At 45.9% G+C, this 24799-nt stretch overlaps 2 protein-coding genes across 3 annotated transcripts; one reads left to right on the top strand and one right to left on the bottom strand.

Moving 5' to 3' along the window:
- Positions 1-348: 348 nt before the first annotated feature.
- Positions 349-11794, bottom strand: EME1 (essential meiotic structure-specific endonuclease 1). The gene is made up of 8 exons (XM_073684076.1): positions 11628-11794; positions 7253-7380; positions 5924-6010; positions 5723-5832; positions 5528-5648; positions 5333-5448; positions 3607-3796; positions 349-3133 (listed from the first exon to the last, which is right to left on the bottom strand). The coding sequence occupies exons 1-8, from the start codon at positions 11752-11754 to the stop codon at positions 2963-2965; spliced, it is 1050 nt and encodes a 349-aa protein (XP_073540177.1). The 5' UTR covers positions 11755-11794; the 3' UTR covers positions 349-2962.
- MRPL27 (mitochondrial ribosomal protein L27) lies at positions 11423-24582 on the top strand. Of its 2 annotated transcripts, none has more exons than XM_073684078.1 (4): positions 11423-11571; positions 15460-15579; positions 15987-16054; positions 24330-24582. In XM_073684078.1, the coding sequence occupies exons 1-4, from the start codon at positions 11457-11459 to the stop codon at positions 24534-24536; spliced, it is 510 nt and encodes a 169-aa protein (XP_073540179.1). In that variant the 5' UTR covers positions 11423-11456; the 3' UTR covers positions 24537-24582. The 2 variants fall into 2 exon arrangements, with proteins under 2 accessions (XP_073540179.1, XP_073540178.1); XM_073684077.1 differs by lacking the exon at positions 11423-11571 and adding an exon at positions 12412-12509.
- The last annotated feature ends 217 nt before the right edge of the window (positions 24583-24799 follow it).

Genomic DNA, 24799 nt, shown 5'->3' with positions numbered 1-24799 from the left:
GAGGGGTGGGGGTCCAGCGGCGCTGAGACCCCTGAGACCTCAAGACCACGGGGGTCCAAGTCTCTGTCCGATAAAAATAAAAAAAATTTCTGGAGGAGCTGCTTCCAGCAGCGACCATCCTCTGTGACCTCAAATTTTAGACTGGAGAGCTGGAGTAGGAGGAGCCCAAGCTGGAGGGGCCGGACAACACTTTTTTAATCTGAGGTGTTCTATCCTATGTGGGCTCCGCCTACCCACTAGTAATGACTGTGTCTCCCTTCCTTCCATCTGCTGCTGAAAAAGTAATGATCCAGAAAGGGAGACCATAGTTACGTGAACATACTATCTCTTAAAAAGTTAATTTTATTCAGGTACTAAAGTTAAAACACACCAAGAAAAAACCCTGTGTATAGTGAAAACTGTGTGAACATATGTGTCTCGATAAAGATGAGACCAGACACAGCCTAAAACCTATATCACCCTATTCTCCACCTATCACTGTAACTACCTACCAGCGGAGGTTGGCACCCCTCCCTCACTCCTCTGGTAATATCCTGTCACTAGAGTATAGCTAATAATTGATGAATTAAAGGTAGAATAGATTCAAAGTTTACTATGAGTCTCTAACCTTAGCAATAGTAGTGGATGGAAACTTCAATCAGTCTTTGTTAATAATATACCACTACTTTACGCTCACCCACCTTCTTATACCCATAAGGCAGAAAAATAGGGTGGAAAACCATAGTGTGTGCATATAAAATAATGAACACAGACTCAGTATAAAAATGAAAATATAGAGGTCACTCCCTCAAAAATAAAGACTTTAAACACTTATCGTGTTGGTGAACTTGTCTCCCCTTCACACTATTGTGCCATTGCATCTAAAATTAAACAACTTTACAAACAGGAGCGGTTATTCTTTTTTTTATTATTCTGTGTCTTTAGCTCCAATGGAGAACTAGGTCTCCATAGTAACAGACTACACCATAGCCCTTTGTAGTCTGATTCCAAAAATGTGAGAGATTTTAGAAGTTTTTCTACATGTTTTAGTACTATGGGGTCATGTCCATTTTTAAAGGCACTATAGCCACAAATTAAAACGAATTGCAAATTTGGTATATTGTTTTCGATGCATTAGCATCAAAAGAATAGGTGGGAAGGTGAACCCTGCTGTTCCTGACACCAGCACTATATTTTTCTGCTAGTTTGGCCATAACTTATGAATAAAGATACAATTTGAGTATTTCTTTATCTGTATGCACTAGGCTCCCCTTGCAGAATCACGCAGACAAAATGCTATCATTTAGCAGTTTATAAGGAAGCAGAGACTGTGGCAGAAAGCCAACGCTCCAATCCCTATAAGAATCTATGGTGAATAATTCAGTGCAGATTTTTGGACCAACTACCTATTTTCTGCCATTGTGTATAGGGAGTACTCTAATGGTACAGTTCATGGGTTGTCGCTCATGGTATTGATCAGGGATACAAAAATCATAATATGACCAGGCCTTTTTTACTAGCATATTCAGAGTTGAGGATTAAAAATTGTCATCTCTGCATGGTTTTTGTATTTTTCTGTATACTGAATGGTTCATAGGCTTTTCTGAAACCTCAATTTATGAGAGTCTAAATTTGTAGAGATAGTGTGCCAGATGGCTAAATGGCACGCTGTTTTTGGCTGTGTAACTTATACAAAGATTGTTATGGAGGAGTCACGTACACCTACATGTATTACACGCAAGACTAAGGGCTGTTTCAGAAGCCCGTGACAATCTGTTCAATGTTAGATTGCAATGCATGGGCTGGCCGCACATCAGCGTCATAAAAATATGAAGCCATCACGCCCGGGTCAGATGTGCGGCCAGCCCGTGCATTGCAATCTGACATCAAACCGATTGTCATGGACATCTGGATAAAAAAAAAACAAAATCTTCATTCAAAAAAACATTTTCTTCATACAAATGTATTCATATAAGGGAATACATCATGTATGTTAAGTAACAAACATGACCCTATAAAAGTGAATCTATTATATACAGGTCATATGTGATATGTAGGAGGTTAATACAATCGTTCCGCTCCCTGTGATGAAAATACAACACAACTTAAATTATTGGGCACAGTATGAAGCTCCAATTTATACATGGCTGTTCACAATATCGGCCAGGATAATATGGAAGGGTAGATAGTTCACTAGAAAACATGTATGTTAGGAAGTCAACAAAAGCATGAAGAAAATTCCTTCTGGGAATGTTTAGGTTTCTGAGATGGTAAACTAGTGATAATCTATGTTACCTGTACTATAGAACAGAGAAGGGGTTATTCAGCATCTGCTACCTTACAGTCTATGCTCCATGCAATGTCCGCTGTACCAGTCATCTCCCACTACAGAAGTGAGTGCAGCAGGATAACCTCTGGCAAGGGAATCTGCTGCCAGCCGCACTGAAGGCAGGTAAGCTAGTGACAGTCATGTGGAGTCTTCTCTCGGTTACTTGTGTCTGTGCAGCAGTTTTGGAGACACAATCGGATGCTACATCAATGAGGAAAGAAGCTGTTTTTACACCGCAGCACTCGATATTCAGTGGCTCTGTGCTCACCCACCAAATAACTGACTTCTGTCTCCATTACCATCTATAAAATGAGTGGCCAGTTGTGTGAGCTCAAAACCAATGCATCTGATAAAGTGTTCATTTCTCTAAAATAGAGTGCATGGAAAATAGTGTGTCTGTCACTACCTAATACAGCATAAAGGTGGTGACAGATTACCTTTAAAAGGTATTTTTTTTGCATCTTTATATTTGACAGAGTGCAGGTGCTTGTTTAACTCCATAAATCATTAATGTAGATCACAGATAATTAACTTAATTGGTCAATTCCATCCAAAAATTAATTTTAGGAGTTATTTATCATGAAGCAATGTGATGTATCCCATACAGCTCTCCGTGGGTTAAATGTACATCAGCCGACATACTGTCCGGTTCCATTATAAATCAAGCGATAACTCTGGTTCCGCTGACATAAGCTGCTGATAGATGCGCTTGGACAGTTCTGGTCCTACTCGTCTGGAGGTAGAGGTAACGCCTTCACCGCGGCGCACAAGGACATCACTTAGAAGGTTGTACCTCTCTGTATCTGTCCGACAGCGATGATAGGCCTGAGAAGAAAGTCACTTAAGTGAGAACCATAAACGAGTCTCAGCGACAGAAAATAGTAGTACAAGGCAGATTTGACAAAGCGCTTCACCTATGGGTGGCTAATGACACAGCACGATTTGTCTCTGACCTAGGTACAATACATCCTGTAGCCTCTAAGACATGATGGTTATTTCCACCTCTCCCTTTTATACTGATTTATGTCCTGGCCACCAGTGACAAGGTTCCACAAAAAAAAAAAAAAAAAAAAGTAACCGTGCTATGCTGTTTGTCTAGCACAGAAATTAGTGATGAAAACAGTGTTACACAGAGAATGGCGCTCTTTCCATAACACAGTCATTCCTATGGCCGTTAGGCAAACAGCATATCGGATATGTTCTCTGCTGCATGTGAAGCCAGGACCTAAAAGCAGTTATTCCTGTCCTGATCATGAAAGGCAGAAATGGCAAAAAAGCCTTTAAAAAGTACCACTCACCTTAAGCAGTAACTGAGGAGAGGGATAGACTGCCACTATGGCACTAGCCACCTCCACACTGACCCTGTTGAACTGCTGTATCTGCCTCTTCCATACTTCCAACAGACCCTTTCCACAGCGTTCGACTTTAACCCCTCCGGCCCACTCCCCATCCAGGTAGAAAGAAAAAGACGAATTATCCCTTTGCCTCCTGAAAAAAGAAATAACATGAGTAAAATATTCACCATGCCAGATGGTGGCTATGGACAGGTGACATATTGCCACGCCTTTGGTATATTACACTTTTATATTGAGCTTCCTGGCATTCTTAAGAATCATTGTCCGAGTACAGCAGATAGTTCCTTATGACTATGAAACAATTAGACAATAAATACCCATTTTATCCGATATGCACAAAATCTTTTGATTCCATCTGACTAACCACATAAATTGGCAAATTTGCACATGCAACTGGGTGATGTCCCATGGAAAATAAAATTGATGAGATAAACAAAAGAAAGGCCTCCCATACTCAATAGAATAGCATTTGCCAAACCCGCTAACAGTCTAAAGCCCCCGTCTCACATAGCGATATCGCTGCTGAGCCACGGTTTTGGTGACTCACCAGCGACCTCACCAGCGATGTCGCTGTGTGTGACACTTTGCAACGATCAGGCCCCTGCTGTGAGGTCGCTGATCGCTGCAAAGTGTCCTGGACCATTTTTTGGTCATTGGCCTCCCGCTGGCCAGCACACATCACTGGTAACTATGGTAAATATCGGGTTACTAGGGGCACGCGCGCACTTAGTAACCCGCTGTTTACCATGGATACCACTCTGCTACGGTAAGTGGAGGCTCCCGCGCACCGTAGCAGAGTGGTATCCATGGTAAACAGCGGGTTACTAGGGGCACACGCGCACTTCGTAACCCGATGTTTACCATAGTTACCAGCCTGCTCCTGCTTGCAGCAGGCTGGTAACGGGAGCAGGACATCGTGGAACGATTCTTTCCACGATATCGCTGCTCCCCTGATCGCTAGTGAGCCTGCCTGTTTGACAGCTCACCAGCGATGTATTAGCGATGCAGCAACGATCCCTGACAGGTCGTATCGTTGTCGGGATCGCTGCTGCATCGCTTAGTGTGACGGGGCCTTAAGGGTACGCTCCCACGTTCAGGACCCACTGCAGAACTTCCACACTAATTATGCAAATTAGTGGACACTTTTTACACATGTGGATTTTCCTCATTGATGCAAGTCTATGGAGAAAATCCTCATGCGTACCTGCAAAAGAAATTGACATGCTGCAGTTCTGAAAGACATGCCGCATGTCAGTTTCCGCGGGTGATCAGCAGGTGCACAGAGACGCATAGTGGACATTGGATTTCTAGGAATCCCATCCACTATGCTGTAACATCTGGACGCTGCGGTTTTGACGCTGCATAAATACTCAGCGTCAAAACCGCAGCAAATCCCTAATGTAGGAATGCACCCTTATGGGTATGGGAGCCTCACATATCTTCCCTGACAAATGATGTTGGGGGAAGATGAGAATCTGCTGTGATGAATTTCCGGGTGATAACTCACTGTAAGAGGAGTCTGGTAATGACTCTTTCAGAAAACACAGGACCACTTGACCAAGCCAAGTATTCCGGTGTTGGGGTAGGTCTAGAGAGATAGCTGATGACCAGAAGGAACTTTACAAATAGTATAAAACCGTATTGTGAGATGTGCAAGTTGGGTCCTTACTTGGTGGGAGCCTCTGCCACTGCTTTGCTAAACATGCAGACAAAGTCCGAAAACTCCTTCCAGTTTTCCAGGAACCAAACATGGACATCTGCGTGCAGCTGTAAAACCATCAGAGCCTGAGAGAAAGATGATGATGGGAGGTCAGACGACCAGAAAAGAAGGATAGTCACTGGCTGGGGCTAAGAAGCGCCTTACCTCTTCCACATCCACCTTGCTCAGTTGTGGAGGTTCTTCCTTGCGTTTCCTTTTATTCCCCTTAGAAGCTTCCCTTCGGACAGCGTCCTGAAGCTTCTTCCGGCTATTAGTCTTCTGATTCCTGTGAAATAAGGAAAAAGGGTGAAAAAGATGTACATTTCCTAAATGTATTTCTTATCCCTTCCAAAGACCTACTTGAAGTATTTTTCCATCTCCATTACCACCAGTGTAGGGATGGCATAGGACTTTTTGGATACAACATGTGCCACGAAGCTGCTTAAAGTAGCAGTGTATTCACCAGCTTCCTGTAATACCAGAAACAAATGGGTCAGAACATGAGGGATAAAGTGATTGGTTTTATCTGAAAGGTGAAATGGAATAAAGAAACGCCCTCACCATTTTACTGTTCCAGACCATGGTAACAAAGTCTTCTGCTGGCACAAGGACAAGAATTTCTGATTCTTCTTGGCAAAAAGCATCTCCCTGGGTGAGAATGTGTCATGTTAACCTCACACACATGCAGGTATATTTTTTATTCTCTTTGTGTTTCACCAGTAAAAAACATGTTTTACAATGCTCACCAGATACCCATATTCATGGTGTACCAAGATGGAAAACCAGAGGACGTTTGGTGGCTCTTGGCCATCACTGAAACCCATGGGCACCTTGCTGTGGAGGACGATAAAGGTCACAGAGGGAGACAATTTCCTCTGTTTAATGACTTTGATAATTTGCTACTGACTGCAGAAAGTTTGGGGGCTAAACTAACGTGGATGGAATTAACTCAGATCTCGTCAAGGCTGTGAAGTGACAGCACGTGACCAGACAGCTAAAAATATATTGTGTCACAGAGCGGCTACCGGCTTCTGACTAGGAAGTAGCTCTAAATGAAAAGTTGGAAAAATGTTAATAAAAAAAATCATTAAGTTTCAGCTGTTTCCATAACTTCTACAGACCTGAATGGATAGCTGAGGACATATGTGATCACCTCTTCATTCAGTCTGTGGCTGCCTGTGGTGGTCTAACCTGGTGGTGAAGGGGTCAGGCCGAACAGGACATGGTCCCAAAAGGTGGAACTCCTACCTAGCCAACATGTATGACTTATGCTTCATATGCTTTAAAAAGTATTTGCAAAGTTTTTCCACTTAGAAGTAAATACCAGTCTATGAAGTTATCCCACACTCGCGAATCGCAAATACCATTACACAGTGACTACAGGAACAATAAAATAGAAAGTAAAGATAAAGAAACAACCAAAATCGGCCAAACTAATGGGACTTAGAGCAGTTTACAACTTTATATCTACTATGCTTTTCTTTATTAAAGGGGTTGTCCACTACTCTGACAGCCCCTTCTTAGATACTATATTTCTCAATATAAAATAAACATGTCCCATACTCATCTCCCACACAGACACTGGATCACCCGAGGTTTGAGTGACTTTCTTTTGCCACATGAGCCCTGCCGCCAATCAGCGGCCGCTAATGGGCTGTTCTCACACCTTCCCCAGACGGCCAATGTTCATCCAAAAGAAGTGAGAGTGCAACAGCTCAATAGCAGCCAGTGACTGTTAGGCCACGTGAGCCCTGCAGCCAATGTTACACGAGCATCGGAAAACCGGGTGCCGGTACGAGAGGTGAGTATAGGATACTTTTATTTGACATTGGGGAATATAGTATATATGAAGGGGGTTGTCAGCAGTGGACATATAATACTACTACTCACATCTATGTTCTCCCCGGTTCGGGTCCAGGTGATGCTCCTTGGCAGTGGCTGTGACTGGATGACACAGGGAGTTTCTTGAGCCTGCAGAGCACTTAGCACTTGTCCACCAGATCCATCCTGTAGGAGAACTGGAAAATAGTACTGCTGTATTACAGGTTTCACTGGCATCAGGGAATCTGTCGCCAGATTTTTTACTACCTTGTCTGAGAGTAGTATACTGCAGGGGCAGAGACCCTGATTCCAGCAATGTGTCACTTACTGGTTTGCTTAGTGTAGTTTTTATAAATTTTGCTTTATCAGCCGGTGACTATGACTTGAGGACTACTTGGCCTGCTGCAGGTAGTCCAGTCATGTCCCCATCACTGACTGGCAGCTTTCTGCCTATGCACAGTGTACACAGAAAGCTGACAATCAGCAGTGTTGACAGGGTTATCCAGAGCATTCAGAGAAACGGTAGACATGCAGCAGATAAAACCGTTTTTAATAAAAACTGCAGTAAGTAGCATAATTTTAATCGGGTGGTCTCTGCCACTACATCAGGCCGCTCTCAGGTGGGATAAAAAAAAATCTGGTGACAGATTCCCTTTAAAGGGCTGTTTTCAAAATCACAAATATCCTGTGGGTAGTTGTTAAGTTTAAGATCACTGAGCGCACCCAGAGATGTGACCTCCAAGAAACACTTAAGGGGATCCATTGTCCACATCTGAATGGATGTGCAGTTGCGCATACACTGTGTTGTTTAATTTAAAGGCTTCTTTTTAAAATCACAAGTTATCCCCTACCCAAAGGATAGGGGATAACGTGCTAATGGCTGGGAGTCCACCATCATTGGGGCACTGAGCCCTATCTTGAATGGAGCAGAGGTGCACATGTTCAGCCTTTGCTCCCTTCATTCTCTATGGCAGACCCAGAAATAGCTGAGCATGTACTATGGAGAGGTGGTCGAACATGCCCCTGTCTGTACCATTTAAAAAATGGTATGTGCTGTGTGTGTGTATACAAGTTTGTATGAATGCTTGTTCTCTATGTATACATGTGTATGTGCTGTGTACACGTGTGTATGCATGTGCACCACTGCACCATTCAAAATGGTATGTGTGTATGTGGTCTACGCCATTCAAACTAGTATATGCTGTGTATACATACATATGTGCCGCGCGCGTGCGTGTGCATATATATATTATATATATATATATATATATATATATATATATATATATATATACACATACATACATACATACATACATACATACATACACACACACACACACACACACACACACACACACACACACACACACACACAGAGACAGACCAAAAGTTTGGACACACCTTCTCATTTAAAGATTTTTCCGTATTTTCATGGCTATGAAAATTGAACATTCACACTGAAGGCATCAAAACTATGAATTAACACATGTGGAATTATATACTTAACAAAAAAAGTGTGAAACAACTGAAAATATGTCTTATATTCTAGGTTCTTCAAAGTAGCCACCTTTTGCTTTGATGACTGCTTTGCACACTCTTGGCATTCTCTTGATGAGCTTCAAGAGGTAGTCACCGGAAATGGTTTTCACTTCACAGGTGTGCCCTGTCAGGTTTAATAAGTGGGATTTCTTGCCTTATAAATGTGGTTGGGACCATCAGTTGTGTTGTGCAGAAGTCAGGTGGATAAACAGCTGATGGTCCTACTGAATAGACTGTTAGAATTTGTATTATGGCAAGAAAAAAGCAGCTAAGTAAAGAAAAACAGGTGGCCATCATTACTTTAAGAAATGAAGGTCATTCAGTCCGAAAAATTGGGAAAACTTTGAAAGTGTCCCCAAGTGCAGTTGCAAAAACCATCAAGCGCTACAAAGAAACTGGCTCACATGAGGACCGCCCCAGGAAAGGAAGACCAAGAGTCACCTCTGCTTCTGAGGATAAGTTTATCTGAGTCACCAGCCTCAGAAATCGCAGGTTAACAGCAGCTCAGATTAGAGACCAGGTCAGTGCCACACAGAGTTCTAGCAGAAGACACATCTCTTCAACAACTGTTAAGAGGAGACTTTGTGCAGCAGACCTTCATGGTAAAATAGCTGCTAGGAAACCACTGCTAAGGACAGGCAACAAGCAGAAGAGACTTGTTTGGGCTAAAGAACACAAGGAATGGACATTAGACCAGTGGAAATCTGTGCTTTGGTCTGATGAGTCCAAATTTGAGATCTTTGGTTCCAACCACCGTGTCTTTGTGCGACGCAGAAAAGGTGAATGGATGGACTCTACATGCCTGGTTCCCACCGTGAACCATGGAGGAGGAGGTGTGATGGTGCTTTGCTGGTGACAAAATTGAAGGCATACTGAACCAGCATGGCTACCACAGCATGTTGCAGCGGCATGCTATTCCATCCGGTTTGCATTTAGTTGGACCATCATTTATTTTTCAACAAGACAATGACCCAAAACACACCTCCAGGCTGTGTAAGGGCTATTTGACCAAGGAGGAGAGTGATGGGGTGCTACGCCAGATCACCTGGCCTCCACAGTCACCAGACCTGAACCCAATCGAGATGGTTTGGGGTGAGCTGGACCGCAGAGTGAAGGCAAAAGGGCCAACAAGTGCTAAGCATCTCTGGGAACTCCTTCAAGATTGTTGGAAGACCATTTCCGGTGACTACCTCATGAAGCTCATCAAGAGAATGCCAAGAGTGTGCAAAGCAGTCATCAAACCAAAAGGTGGCTACTTTGAAGAACCTAGAGTATAAGACATATTTTCAGTTGTTTCACACTTTTTTGTTAAGTATATAATTCCACATGTGTTAATTCATAGTTTTGATGCCTTTAGTGTGAATGTACAATTTTCATAGTCAAGAAAATACAGAAAAATCTTTAAATGAGGTGTGTCCAAACTTTTGGTCTGTACTATAATATATATATATATATATATATACACATACACACACACACACACACACACACGTGTGTATGAGTTGTGCAAACATACGTATGCATGTTTTCTGTACATACATGTATATATGTATGCATTCTCTACATGTATGTATATATGTGCTGTGTATACTTATGTATATACACAGGGCACCTACACACATGTAAGTGCTGTGTTTACAGTACACGTTTATGTGCTGTATGTATTCCTGTATATAGGTTCTTTAAGTATACATGTGTATGTACTATGTGTATACATGTGCTCAGTGTATATGTTCTCTATATGTATAACATACAGTGTATGTGCTATATACTGATGTGTGTGTAACATGCAGTGTTTGTGATGTACATTTATAAATCCCAGCCGCACAGAGGAAAGTTCACTGGTGTAAGCATGCCAGCAAAAACAAAATGCTCATTCATTGGGCAATTGGATTGTTTATGCCGTCACAAAAGTCATTGTCCTCGGTGTAAACTGCTGATAACATGATACTGTATGGCGACAGGTTGATCTCCTAGTGATTGCTCTGTGCCCATCATTCTTCCTCAGCCGGTGTATAGAGGCCGGGAAACAAGCGTTGAACGACTTCAATATTGTCGATCACGGTCGTTTAACGGCCTGAACTCAGCACATAGAAACATTTCGGTTGTATGTACATGTGACGGCACAATATGTGAGCATTTGAGGCCGCACTTTATCTAAAACCGGCCCGTTTACCAGCTCTGGGTCCAGCATGTCTAAGCTGCACTTGGCCGCACAGATAATGGCACACGGTGCCTGCTGGTGTATATACAGACACAATGCAAAATCTCTACATGTTCTTTCTATATTAGAAACCCTCCAAACAGACAGACCCCTGTACCGGTGTCTATGGTAACCGTCACCACGTCCGCCCTCTTCTTCCCCTTCCTGGGCTGGGAGACCTTGGCAGGGTCACGGGACGCGGGGCCCCGCACAGGACGGTTCCGCTGGTCAATGGCCGCGAGTGCTGGGAGGTCAAGTGAGGACGAGCACTTTGTGAGAGAAGTCTTCGGAGCAGCGACCCCTAGTGGTCTACTTGGAGAAACACTGGACGAGGAGCTTCTGTGGAAAGCGGGTGGTGGTGCAGCGACCCCTAGGGGAGGGGCGCAGAGACGCTGAAGCAGCGGGACTTCTGCTAAGTGGTCGTCGTCACTGTCGCTGAGAACCACAACATTGTTGTGATGTGTGGCTGCCACCAGAAAAGGCAGCCGGGGCAGGAGGTCGGGCTCACTGGCCTCAGACTCAGAGCTCATGGCGGCTATGTTGCATTTATATTTGGCGCCGGATATGATGAGAGGAACCGGAAGTGACGTTGACAGCCCGGTGGCCATCATGTCGGTGGTGTGCGGGGCGGCTCGCCTGCTCGGTAAGTGGCGCTGCGGTGCCTGGAAGCAGCCGGACCTAGCGGCTCTGATCGCTTACCTGTGACCGGGCCGTACCGGAGCTGGCTGTCCTCGTGTACGGCTGTGTGACCTTCCCGTGACCTCCGCACATGAGCCGTGCAGAGTGTGGTGATGTGGAGGAGGCAGCGGCTTCTGGCAGCAGCCATGTAATGTCAGCAGGGTGTGGTGAGGAGGAGGCAGCGGCTTCTGGCAGCAGCCATGTAATGTCAGCAGGGTGTGGTGAGGAGGAGGCAGCGGCTTCTGGCAGCAGCCATGTAATGTCAGCAGGGTGTGGTGAGGAGGAGGCAGCGGCTTCTGGCAGCAGCCATGTAATAGCAGGCCATAGTGTGTGTGTGTCCTCCGTACATGAGCCGTGCAGAGTGTGGTGATGAGGAGGAGGCAGCGGCTTCTGGCAGCAGCCATGTAATGTCAGCAGGGTGTGGTGAGGAGGAGGCAGCAGCTTCTGGCAGCAGCCATGTAATAGCAGGCCATAGTGTGTGTGTGTCCTCCGTACATGAGCCGTGCAGAGTGTGGTGATGAGGAGGAGGCAGCGGCTTCTGGCAGCAGCCATGTAATGTCAGCAGGGTGTGGTGAGGAGGAGGCAGCGGCTTCTGGCAGCAGCCATGTAATAGCAGGCCATAGTGTGTGTGTGTCCTCCGCACATGAGCCGTGCAGAGTGTGGTGATGAGGAGGCAGCGGCTTCTGGCAGCAGCCATGTAATGTCAGCAGGGTGTGTGTCCTCCGTGCATGAGCCGTGCAGAGTGTGGTGATGAGGAGGAGGCAGCGGCTTCTGGCAGCAGCCATGTAATGTCAGCAAGCCATAGTGTGTGTGTGAGATCTCCGTACATGAGCCGTGCAGAGTGTGGTGATGTGGAGGAGGCAGCGGCTTCTGGCAGCAGCCATGTAATGTCAGCAGGGTGTGGTGAGGAGGAGGCAGCGGCTTCTGGCAGCAGCCATGTAATAGCAGGCCATAGTGTGTGTGTGTCCTCCGTACATGAGCCGTGCAGAGTGTGGTGATGAGGAGGAGGCAGCGGCTTCTGGCAGCAGCCATGTAATGTCAGCAGGGTGTGGTGAGGAGGAGGCAGCGGCTTCTGGCAGCAGCCATGTAATAGCAGGCCATAGTGTGTGTGTGAGATCTCCGTACATGAGCCGTGCAGAGTGTGGTGATGTGGAGGAGGCAGCGGCTTCTGGCAGCAGCCATGTAATGTCAGCAGGCCATTGTGTGTGTGTGTGTGTGTGTGTGTGTGACCTCCGGACATGAGCCGTGCAGAGTGTGGTGATGAGGAGGAGGTGGCAGCAGTCATGTAATGTCAGCAGGCCATAGTGTGTATATATATATATACCCTGCACTAATGATACAGAATCACGTCTGCATATAATGATAATGTACACGTTATGTATAGTGCCTACATAATTGTTCTATGTGTATATCCTATATACCAGCATTGTGAGTGTACACAGTTATATATAATATATACTACATCATTGTGACGTCACCACCCATCACTTCCTGCAGTCATTAACCCTATAACAGTCATTGGGGTGAATAGGTGTCCGTTCTGATCCAGCAGTCGCTATGTAAAGTCCTGTTCATATCATGATGTTGTTTTTTTTTTTTTTTTTGGCACATGCAATAAGAAATGCTCCCAATCTATGCACCAAGCCCTGATTGCTCAAGACCAGCGATTTTTTTTTTTTTTTTTTTTTTTTTTTTTTTTTTTTTTTTTTTTTCCATCATGCCTGTCTTAATGAGGGGGCATGTTAGGCTATGTGCCCATGATGCAGAAATGCTGCATATTTTTCCCGCTTCTCCCTGGCAGGAAAAACACATGCGGTTTTTACATGCTTTTTTTCCTGCCACGTAGAAGCGTTTCTCAAGCATTTCTGCATGCGGGTTATCAAGCGATTTTAGCATCACTTGGAAAAGTGCTTGACCACTTGGTCACACTATATAAATCCATGCAACTGGCATGGATTTATATAGTGTGACCAAGTTAATAGTTTAAAAAAAAGAATATACTTACCTTCCGATGGCCCCCGGTATTTTCTCCGCTCCGTCCGGTCTGTTGTATGGGTCGGGTGGTGTGAAAGGACCTGCCATGACGTAATTTAGTCATGTGACAGGTCCCGCGACCACTGACGTCAGCTGTCGCGTGACCTGTCACATGACTAAATGATGTCATGGCAGGTCCTTTCACACCACCCGACCCATACAACAGACTGGACGCATCGCTGAGGAGACCAGAGGCCATCGAAGGTAAGTATAATCTTTACTTTATATTTAAAAATTTTTTTTACAGGTACCATGGCGCATAGAATCACATAATATCCGTGTGTGCAAATGTGCGGACACAGATAATATGCGTTTCAATGCAAGCATGTGCACAGCACATGCGGATTATCATGGGGCACGTATTACCAAGCGTTTTTTAAGTGTTTTCGCTGCAAAAATGCTTGAAAACCGCGTAGTGGGCACGCAGCCTTAGAGTCAGACACTACTGATTCAGAATCAGGAGCGTCTGACAAGTGGCGTGCTCCTCGCCATAAATTTTACTCCATTCAGAAACTGGTATAAGGAACGCCAATGTCATGAATTAGACAAGCTGTGGCGTCACACCCGTGTCGTGCTTTGACCATGTTGGCGAAACTGGCATGAAAATGCCAAGCCAAAATTTTTTTTTGTAACTTTCCAAAGCTTTTTACATCAGTTTCCTAGTATAACAGCACAAAATGACTGTTCAAGCCAAGTACAGGTGCTTGTTCATGGAGGAGCCAAGTCATTTAAGTACACTTTCCCACCTGGTTGTATATCTCCTCCCTTCTCTTGTGCTATGAACTCTGAGCTTTCAATCAAAAAAAGTGGGATGGAACTAGAAGGAAACCAAGCAGGTGGGAAGGTGTATACAAATGATTGGTCCCCTTCCCCAGCGATCCCAAAAACAAAGCTGTAGCACTGGACTCTACGAAGCCCTTTTTTCCAATGGAGCAGAGGAGCGCATGTGCGACCTTCACTCTATGCATTGTCTCTGGCAGGGTTCCCCAGCTCCAGTCCTCAAGGCCCACCAACAGACCATGTTTTCAGGATTTCCTTACTATTACACAGGTGATAATTCCATCACCTATGCAGGAAATCCTGAAAACATGACCTGTTGGTGGGCCTTGAGGACTAGAGTTGGGGAACCCTGGTCTAAGGGAATGCTGGAGTACAGCGCTAAGCTATTTCCTACATTCCCAGAGACAGTGAAATGGATGTCAAGCATGCGCACCTCTGCTCCATTCGAGACAGAGCTCTGCAGAGTCCACAGCCTTTTTTTGGGGATTTCTGGGGGATTTTACACATGTATAATAGAACCACATACAAATAAATTGAACACACTCTTGGCATCCTTTGGGTGAATGTGATCCCATGAACACATTTGGCATATTTGCTGTGAGTTGACCCTCATATATGTATATTGTACCCAGGATCACTTTGGTTCTTTTTGCTCTGAGGGTACAGTAGGATCGCACACTTATCAGACAGATGCTATATTATTTTTGTTACCTTTTTTGTCCCTTATATGATAACAATCTACAGCACTGTACACAGACTTGTCTTCATTCTCGGCAGCCATTTGTAGGGGTCTCAGTGTAACACCCCGATCTCACACACGGCCTAATATTTCCTAGGGTGCTAATTCTTTCTGTAGTGTGGGCGAACATGCATCTGTGCAGATATTGGTCATGGTTGCATTAAGATGCATATCCTTAGTGCTACAAGGCTTCTGTTATGGATCATGATGACGAATGTGTAGTATGAGCTGTCATCTTGTTTTTGCTTTTGTATATATTTAGTTGAGCTGTGAGTTTATAAACATATTGTCTGTTTTTAGTTTCCCCGACCCCTGCAACATGGATTCTGGCCAGGGGAGCATCAAAGAAAGCGGGAACCAGTTCCAAGAATTTAGGAGGAAAAAGTCCAGGCAGGAGATACGGCTTCAAGAAATTAGATGGTGAGTCTCTTATTGTTTTGCAGTAATGCTTTCAACCTACTATTGGCAATGAAAAAAACCTGTCCATCCTGTGGACTTCTAAGTACCTGTGCCGTGCTCAGGATTTGCTACAGAAGCTCTTCCACTTTCATAACCCCATCAGTGTTTGTGTGTGTGACATAAGAAAACAATATATAGTCAAACCTCAGAGACATTCACCTAAAATCGCTTTGCAGAATGGGATAGTCCTCTATATGGCCATCATGCACAAAGTATGATGGTACTGAGAATTCGTCACAGAATATTTGTTCTGGGTAGTTGTGTTGTTTTTTTTGAGATGTCTCAATGTATGTCCTCGCACAGCATTCTATATCCTTTGAATGGATGTTATGGGAGAAATGTCATCTGGTTCTTCCTTAATGTTTCAGGTGACTTTGTCCATGCTGGGAACATCCTTGCTACTCAAAGATTTATACGTTGGCATCCAGGATCTCAGGTGAGACCGTTTTATATTTAAACCATATTTCACTGACATCAGCCACTCTAATACCACCCCCATCCTTCCCATACAGGGGTGGATCCCAAACATATGTACAGGGTTGTTAGAGCATCGTCTGCTCACCTCACAGAAGTAAGAATTGTATCCCCTCCCACCCGCTGATCCCACTTTACCAGTAGGCACAGTGGGCCCTCCCTTCCACTAGAGATCACGGCATTCTCTTTCCTCTTCCTGGGTGGAACGGTCTGTGACTATTTCTGCCAGAGGAGATGTCAATTGATGTTGTCAGTGACCAGAACCAGCTCCTTGCATTCAGTATCAGTTGGAAGCACCCATCAGTCATTGATATGAAGATTTTGCAAAATTGGGAAAAGGCAAAAAAATAGTTAATAATTTAACAAATATCAGAACAAATACAAACGCAATACGGACAACTTAGTACATGATGCAGATTAATATAAACATCATTAATGTTACAGATCTGTATTTGATCTCTATTTTCATACGCAAATGTGAACGAGTCCTAAGGATTATGTGAAGACTTGCTGGCAAATAGAAAGGAAGCTTTCAGAATCAAAGTTCTCAGAAGATCTGTCATCATATTTGTGCTACCCCATCATCTGAGAGCACATAGTCCTCCATACAGAATAACGGGCCCCACATAGTCCTCCATACAGAATAACGGGCCCCACATAGTCCTCCATACAGAATAACGGGCCCCACATAGTCCTCCATATAGAATAACGGGCCCCACATAGTCCTCCTTATGGCATTGCAGGCTAAATATAATCACCCTGAGGGGCAAATTTCAGAGTTTGACATGTGTGATCTAGACTATTAAGCCTAAACCTGGTGACAGATTCCCTTTTAGCCAAATTACCATCACCTTGTGCTTAATTTAATAAAAATATTTGTACGTACAGTACAGACCAAAAGTTTGGACACACCTTCTCATTTAAAGATTTTTCTGTATTTTCATGACTATGAAAACTGTACATTCACACTGAAGGTATCAAAACTATGAATTAACACATGTGGAATTATATACTTAACAAAAAAGTGTGAAACAACTGAAAATATGTCTTATTCTAGGTTCTTCAAAGTAGCCACCTTTTGCTTTGATGACTGCTTTGCACACTCTTGGCATTCTCTTGATGAGCTTCAAGAGGTAGTCACCGGAAATGGTTTTCACTTCACAGGTGTGCCCTGTCAGGTTTAATAAGTGGGAGTTCTTGCCTTATAAATGGGGTTGGGACCATCAGTTGTGTTGTGCAGAAGTCTGGTGGATAGTCAGCTGATAGTGCTACTGAATAGACTGTTAGCTGCTTTTTTCCCCTACCCCATGACAGCACACCTTGAGAGAGGATCCGCCCCACCAAGGACAGGAAACCGTCTGAAATAAAAGGGCGGTACCTCTCCCTCGCTTTAGTTGGTTTCCTGTCCTTGATGGGGAACCTGTCTGGAAGAAAGAAGACTTACCTGGGGCTGTCCCGGTGTGGAAGAGCGGGCACTGGCCTGTGCACCGGGTTCAGTATCCCAGAAGCGCCGTCCGCAGCTTCCCCTGGGGTCTCTGCGCTGAGCGGGGCGCACGCGGTGAGGCAGGCTCTGTCCTCCCGGAGACCGCGGCGCCGTCCTCCCTCTGCAGTGTGGAACGCTTCCGGGTGTGACGTGCCTGACGTCACGGCGCAGGGCACGCTGGGAGCGGCGCGCTGGGTGACGTCAGGAGGTGGCGCCGATCCAAGATGGCGGCGCCCATCGGAGCGTCCCAGGCCGGTTTTTTTTTTTTTTTTCCAACGGAGCTCAGGCCTGAGGAAGGGGGAGGGCCCACAGACCGGAGGAGGCTGGATGGCCCTATATTTAAGGGGGGGGAGCTATCCTGGAAGCGTGGTGCGCTTCTGAGACATGGCTGATCCAGATAGCCAGGAGCAGCAGCAGCTTACCCCCCCCCACCTCAGCAACAGAAAAAGCAGAGGGATGCATCGTATACAGAAAGCCGCTCGAGTAATCGTAGTGGCAGCCGCAGGAGTAAGGCTTCGAGTGCCTCGGGACCATCCAGAATGGAATCATCGGTTCCGCGACAGCCTCCGAATCCGGTACCCGTTTGTGACCTCCGAGGGTGAGTGAGCTTCGTGAATGTCACTGGTTAATAACGGGAAGTCTCTTATGTGCTTCCTTTTTTTAGGAGCCTAAGAAGAGTAGTGCCAAGCAAAAGCATAGAATGTGTGCCCTTTGCCAAGCTTCTCTCTCAGTAGAGTGGCAGAAACCACTTTGCCAGGGCTGTGTGACCAAAACCATAGCTGAGAATTCCCGGGATTTTGCTGCAGATTTAAAGTCCATAGTACATGCAGAAGTTCAGGGGTCCCTGAAAGGGTTCCTTAGAGGGAAGAAAAGGCCCCGTAGAGAGGTTTCCCCCGTCTCTGATTCCTCCCAGTCCGAGGAGCAGTGGGATTCATCGTCCTCTTCCTCATCGGGGGGCGGTAGACCCTGCTTCCCCATTGAGAATACAGACAGACTGGTTAGGGCAGTAAGATCAACCATGGGTCTGGAGGAAGAGAGAGCATCTAAATTCCGGGAGGACATCATGTTTGCGGGCTTGGGAGAGAAGAAGAGACTCTCATTTCCGGTTAACAGTAAGATTCAGGGCCTCATTGACCGGGAGTGGAGGAGACCTGAGAGATCAGGGGCTTTACCCTCCTTCTCCAAAAGAAGGTACCCCTTCGAAGAGAAGGATGCGGAACCTTGGGATAAGATCCCCAAGGTGGACGGGACTGTGGCAAGGTCATCGAAAAGATCTTCCCTGCCCTTGGAGGACTCTGGCGTCCGAAAAGATGCCCTGGATAAAAGAGCTGACTCCTTCCTGCGCCACACGTGGGAGGCGGCGGCAGGTGGCCTAAAACCAGCGGTGGCTAGCACCTGTGTGGCGAGGTCCTTGATGGTGTGGCTCCAACAGCTGGAAGACCAGCTTAAAGATAAAAAGGTCTCCAGACAGGCAATACTTGCAGAGCTACCTCTAATACAAACAGCATCGGCCTTCCTGGCCGACTCTTCAGCTGACTCGGTCAGACTGTCAGCTAGGGCAGCGGGACTATCCAACGCAGCCAGGCGGGCCTTGTGGCTCAAAGGTTGCCCAGGCGACCTACCTTCGAAACAGAAACTGTGCTCCCTCCCATGTGATGGTAGACTTCTGTTTGGCCAAAAGTTAGAAGATCTGTTGGAAAAAGCAGGCGATAAAACCAAAGGGTTCCCGGGATTTTCGGGGGAACCAAGATTTAGTTTTCGGATGAGAAAATTTAACCGGGGTCGTCCTCCGGGAGACAAAAAGAAATGGGAAGCCAAGTCCAAAAAAGAATCTGGCTACATGTTTGGAGGACCATCCTCGAGTTCGAAGAGATCCTCCCAATGACGCCAGGCTGGAAGTGGGTGGAAGGCTTTCCCACTTTCTTCCAGCTTGGGATGCGATAACAGCAAACCCCTGGATTCTGAAAATTATCAGTGGGGGCCTGAAGATCCGGTTCAGCCAGACCCCCTGGCGGACCTTTGTGGTTACCCCCCTACGAAAGGTCCAGGAAGAACAATTAGCCCTGGAAACAGAAGTGTTAGAGTTAGTAGGAAAGCAGGTCCTTCTCGAAGTACCAGCAACACAGAGAGGGAGGGGGTTCTATTCCCCACTATTCATGATAAAAAAAACAAACGGGTCCTTAAGGACCATCATCAACCTCAGGAGTCTGAACCAAGTAGTAGAAAACCAGACTTTCAAGATGGAGTCAGTAAGCTCGGCAGTGAAGCTTACATCGCAACTGCTTTATGGCTGTAATAGACTTGAAGGACGCATATTATCACGTCCCAATCCATCCGGAGTATCAGAAGTATCTGAGAGTAGCCCTGTTTATTCAGGGGAAGCTGAGGCATTTTCAGTTTGCTGCCCTACCCTTTGGCCTCTCCATTGCCCCGAGAATATTTACGAAACTAATAGCAGAAGTGACAGCCTTCCTACGGATCAAGAATGTAGTGATCTTGCCATATTTAGACGACTTCTTGATAATAGGGAAAACAGAAGCCCACTGCTCCAGTCAGCTCCTAGTGGTCACGGAAGTGTTGCATCAGCTGGGGTGGTTAGTAAATTTCCAAAAATCAAGACTAACCCCCTCCAGGACTCAGACCTTTCTGGGTCTAATCCTAGACTCTCTTTGCCAAACCTGCTTCCTCCCAGAGGACAAAATCTGCAGGTTGATTGGCCTTCGAGACCAATGCATTCAAGCTCCAGAGATGTCTCTGAGAGAGGCAATGTCCCTCCTGGGTTCTATGACGGCCTGTCTCCCAGCAGTAATGTGGGCCCAGGGGCATATGAGGCGGCTTCAGTGGGAGGTCCTGTCAGCACAGAGGTCCTGCAACGAGCATTTAGAAGGCAGGCTCTCTCTCTCCCCACAAGTAGTAGATTCCCTTTCGTGGTGGACAGTCAGGGGAAATCTAACCGCAGGCGTTCAATGGTCCAGACCAGTAGATCGGGTAATTACGACCGACGCAAGCAGTTCCGGATGGGGGGGTCATCTGGCAGAACTCGCAATACAGGGTCACTGGGCTTACCATGAGGGGGGAGCATCCTCAAACTTAAAGGAGCTTTGGGCCGTAGAAAGATCCCTCAGGGGCTTCCTCCCTCACATCCAAAATCACCATGTCCAGGTCAGGTCCGACAACCGGACAGCAGTAGCCTATGTGAATCACCAAGGAGGGACAAGGTCACGCCCTCTGATGGTGGTGGCAGACAGGATCCTTGGTCTAGCAGAGCGAAACCTCCTATCCCTCAGCGCCCTTCACATAAAGGGGATAGAAAACGTGAAAGCAGATTTTCTAAGCCGCCATACCCTAAGACAGGGGGAGTGGGGGTTGAACCCGGAGGTCTTCCATCAGATTGTCCAGTTATGGGGGCAGCCAGACATAGACCTGTTCGCCACAAGGGCAAACAGAAAGGTGCAGAGATTTTGCTCCCTAAATCCGGCAGAAAATCCCCATGCCGTAGATGCCCTCCAGATTCCTTGGGGGTTCAGGAAGGCCTATGCCTTTCCGCCATTAGTGATGATTCCAGTAGTGGTGAGGAAGATCCGGGAGGAAGGCGCCAGGGTGATTTTGATAGCCCCTTTTTGGCCCAAGAGGCCTTGGTTCTCTCTGCTTCGGCTAATGTCGGTGTCAGATCCCTGGATTCTACCAGAGAGGCCGGACCTTCTCATGCAGGGACCAGTATTCCATGCCCAGGCCAGGGGGTTCCATCTTTCGGCATGGAATTTGAGAGGTCGCTATTGAGTAGCAAGGGGTTTTCACCAGGCTTAGTTTCTACTTTATTGGGGAGCAGAAAACCAATTACAACTAAGATTTATAGCAGGGTTTGGGGTAAATTCCTAGAGTTTATAGATATCCCGCTATCGAGCAAACCTCCGATCAGAGGGATCCTGGAATTTCTGCAAAAGGGGTGGGACCTGGGTCTAGCTACAGGGACCCTTAAGGTTCAAGTTTCAGCTTTGGGAGCACTCTACAATTGTAATCTGGCTGGGAATAGGTGGATCTCGAGGTTTATCAAGTCCTGTGCCAGAGCAGGACCGGTTAGATCCTTGGGTGTTCCTCCTTGGGACCTGAACTTAGTCTTGAACTCTCTTACTAGTGAACCATTTGAACCTCTACACAAGGTTTCTCCAAAAATTCTCACCCTTAAGACCATCCTCCTAGTGGCCTTAACGTCAGCCCGTAGGGTGGGTGATCTGCAGGCCCTTTCGGTTAATCCTCCTTACACACAAATCTTTGAGGATAGGGTCACCTTGCGGCCAGATCCAGCATACCTTCCCAAGGTGGTATCTAGATTTCACCGTAGTCAGGAGATTGTGCTACCCTCGTTCTGCAGCAATCCCAAGAACCCAGGGGAAGTCAGGTTCCATAGCCTAGATGTTAGGAGGTCCCTGCTACAGTACATTCACATGACTAGTCTGTGGAGGAAAGACTGTTCTCTGTTCCTGGCCTTTCAAGGGTGTAGGAAAGGTCACGGGGTGTCCAAGGGTACCATCTCTAGGTGGCTCAGGGAGGCCATTTGCTTAGCCTATACGTCCACAGGGGTTCCAGCCCCGGACAATGTGAGGGCTCATTCCACCAGAGCCATTGCAACCTCCTGGGCAGAGAGAGCAGATGTCTCGATCGAGCAGATATGTAGGGCTGCTACTTGGTCTACACCATCCACCTTCTTTAAGCACTATCGGTTGGATCTATCCTCTTCTGATCTCACCTTTGGGAGAAGGGTACTTCAGGCGGTGGTCCCTCCCTAGGGTGCTCATAAATTCTCCAAAATTCTCTCAAGGTGTGCTGTCATGGGGGAGGGGAAAACACCAAGGTTACTTACCGGTAGCCGGTTTTTCCTGAGCCCATGACAGCACCGGTAGTTTCCCCCCCTTATTTTTTCTATGTTTCTCACACCCTGGTGTGCACTGTTTGGGGTGGTGTGTATATGTATATTGTGGTGTTGGTTATGTGCCTAACCTGTTTAGGGAGGTCTTCTCAATGCTCTGTAAACAACTGAAGCGAGGGAGAGGTACCGCCCTTTTATTTCAGACGGTTTCCTGTCCTTGGTGGGGCGGATCCTCTTTCAAGGTGTGCTGTCATGGGCTCAGGAAAAACCGGCTACCGGTAAGTAACCTTGGTGTTTTCTTGCCATAATACAAATTCTAAGTAAAGAAAAACGAGTGGCCATCATTACTTCAAGAAATGAAGGTCAGTCAGTCCGAAAAATTGGGCAAACTTTGAAAGTGTCCCCAAATGCAGTTGCAAAAACCATCAAGCGATACAAAGAAACTGGCTCACATGAGGACCGCACCAGGAAAGGAAGACCAAGAGTCACCTCTGCTTCTGAGGATAAGTTTATCCGAGTCACCAGCCTCAGAAATCGCAGGTTAACAACAGCTCAGATTAGAGACCAGGTCAATGCCACACAGAGTTCTAGCAGCAGACACATCTCTACAACAACTGTTAAGAGGAGACTTTGTGCAGCAGGCTTTCATGGTAAAATAGCTGCTAGGAAACCACTGCTAAGGACAGGCAACAAGCAGAAGAGACTTGTTTGGGCTAAAGAACACAAGGAATGGACATTAGACCAGTGGAAATCTGTGCTTTGGTCTGATGAGTCCAAATTTGAGATCTTTGGTTCCAACCATGGTGTCTTTGTGCGACGCAGAAAAGGTGAACGGATGGACTCTACATGCCTGGTTCCCACCGTGAACCATGGAGGAGGAGGAGGTGTGATGGTGTGGGGGTGCTTTGCTGGTGACACTGTTGGGGATTTATTCAAAATTGAAGGCATACTGAACCAGCATGGCTACCACAGCATCTTGCAGCGGCATGCTATTCTATCCGGTTTGCGTTTAGTTGGACCATCATTTATTTTTCAACAGGACAATGACCCCAAACACACCTCCAGGCTGTGTAAGGGCTATTTGACCAAGAAGGAGAGTGATGGTGTGCTACTACAGATGACCTGGCCTCCACAGTCACCAGACCTGAACCCAATCGAGATGGTTTGGGGTGAGCTGGACCGCAGAGTGAAGGCAAAAGGGCCAACAAGTGCTAAGCATCTCTGGGAACTCCTTCAAGATTGTTGGAAGACCATTTCCGATGACTACCTCTTGAAGCTCAACAAGAGAATGCCAAGAGTGTGCAAAGCAGTCATCAAAGCAAAAGGTGGCTACTTTGAAGAACCTAGAATATAAGACATATTTTCAGTTGCTTCACACTTTTTTGTTAAGTATATAATTCCACATGTGTTAATTCATAGTTTTGATGCCTTCAGTGTGAATGTACAATTTTCATAGTCATGAAAATACAGAAAAATCTTTAAATGATAAGGTATGTCCAAACTTTTGTTCTCTTCTGTACCTCCTAGGAATATGGCGTGTGCCCCCTACTTATACCAATCCCTGGGAGACTGAATTCTAGAGAACCCAATTACATTTGGACCTATCAAGCTCTGTTTATATTGGCATAAGATGCTGATGAAACAAATCACATTGGGATCCATCAGCTCTCCTATAAAGGATCTGTCCCTATTAAAGAATTTCTGATGCAGAGGTGAACCTAGCTTTATAAGGTGAACTACCCTGATGTGTAAGTTGACTTATGCAGTCTATGTATGCTTGAGCTATGGAAAAATGATTGTGACCTGGTAAGGATGTAAGTGAATGGTTCTGTGAATTGCCATGGTGATAAACAATTGTCAAATCTGACACTGTTCTGCATTTTGTAGGTGGGGATTGGACGTAACAACACGTTGTTTGCGTTGGAGGATGGAATTGTGCGCTACACAAAAGAAGTCTACATCCCGCTCCCCCGCAGCAGCGACACCGTCGATGTCGTCAATAAACTGCCTTTTGGCGCCGTCCTCTACAAAACCTTTATAAATGTCATTCCTCAGCAGAAAGAGCACAGCTTTAAACTTGTGGAAATGATGTGATGACCAGATATTGTACATAGTGTAATAAATTAAACTTTATTAGAAACCGCTGTGTTCTGTTATCATTGATGTACAATTAGAGGAGGAAGAGCAGTACACCAAGAATTGAGAAGGTGTTACCTACTTAGGGATGGGGTCAGCCTTGGATCCCATAGAAATAGTGTGCTCTTAATCTATGCCACTGATTTAGTCCTCACTCACTGTAATGGCAGTAAAATTCCTTTAACCATTTCACTGCCATAGACATATGTTAAAAAAATAAT

The sequence above is a fragment of the Phyllobates terribilis genome, unplaced genomic scaffold (genome assembly GCF_046119375.1).
Source record: "Phyllobates terribilis strain yellow unplaced genomic scaffold, ASM4611937v1 Scaffold_5__5_contigs__length_657084704, whole genome shotgun sequence".
Classification (NCBI taxonomy): Eukaryota; Metazoa; Chordata; class Amphibia; order Anura; family Dendrobatidae; genus Phyllobates; species Phyllobates terribilis.
The sequence above is the reverse complement of the archived record's forward strand: the minus strand, read 5'-3'. Positions and strand labels throughout refer to the sequence as shown.

Excerpts from the sequence above, each read along its gene's own strand:
- EME1 (XM_073684076.1), bottom strand. The coding sequence starts at position 11,754 with ATGGCTGCTGCCAGAAGCCGCTGCCTCCTCCACATCACCACACTCTGC. Across the intron at positions 6,011-7,252 it reads GAACCGGGGAGAACATAGAT|GGAGATGCTTTTTGCCAAGA; the intron begins GTGAGTAGTAGT and ends ATTCTCACCCAG. Across the intron at positions 5,649-5,722 it reads GAGATGGAAAAATACTTCAA|GAATCAGAAGACTAATAGCC; the intron begins GTAGGTCTTTGG and ends CTTATTTCACAG.
- MRPL27 (XM_073684078.1), top strand. The coding sequence starts at position 11,457 with ATGGCGGCTATGTTGCATTTATATTTGGCGCCGGATATGATGAGAGGA. Across the intron at positions 15,580-15,986 it reads CGGCTTCAAGAAATTAGATG|GTGACTTTGTCCATGCTGGG; the intron begins GTGAGTCTCTTA and ends TTAATGTTTCAG. Across the intron at positions 16,055-24,329 it reads GTTGGCATCCAGGATCTCAG|GTGGGGATTGGACGTAACAA; the intron begins GTGAGACCGTTT and ends TGCATTTTGTAG.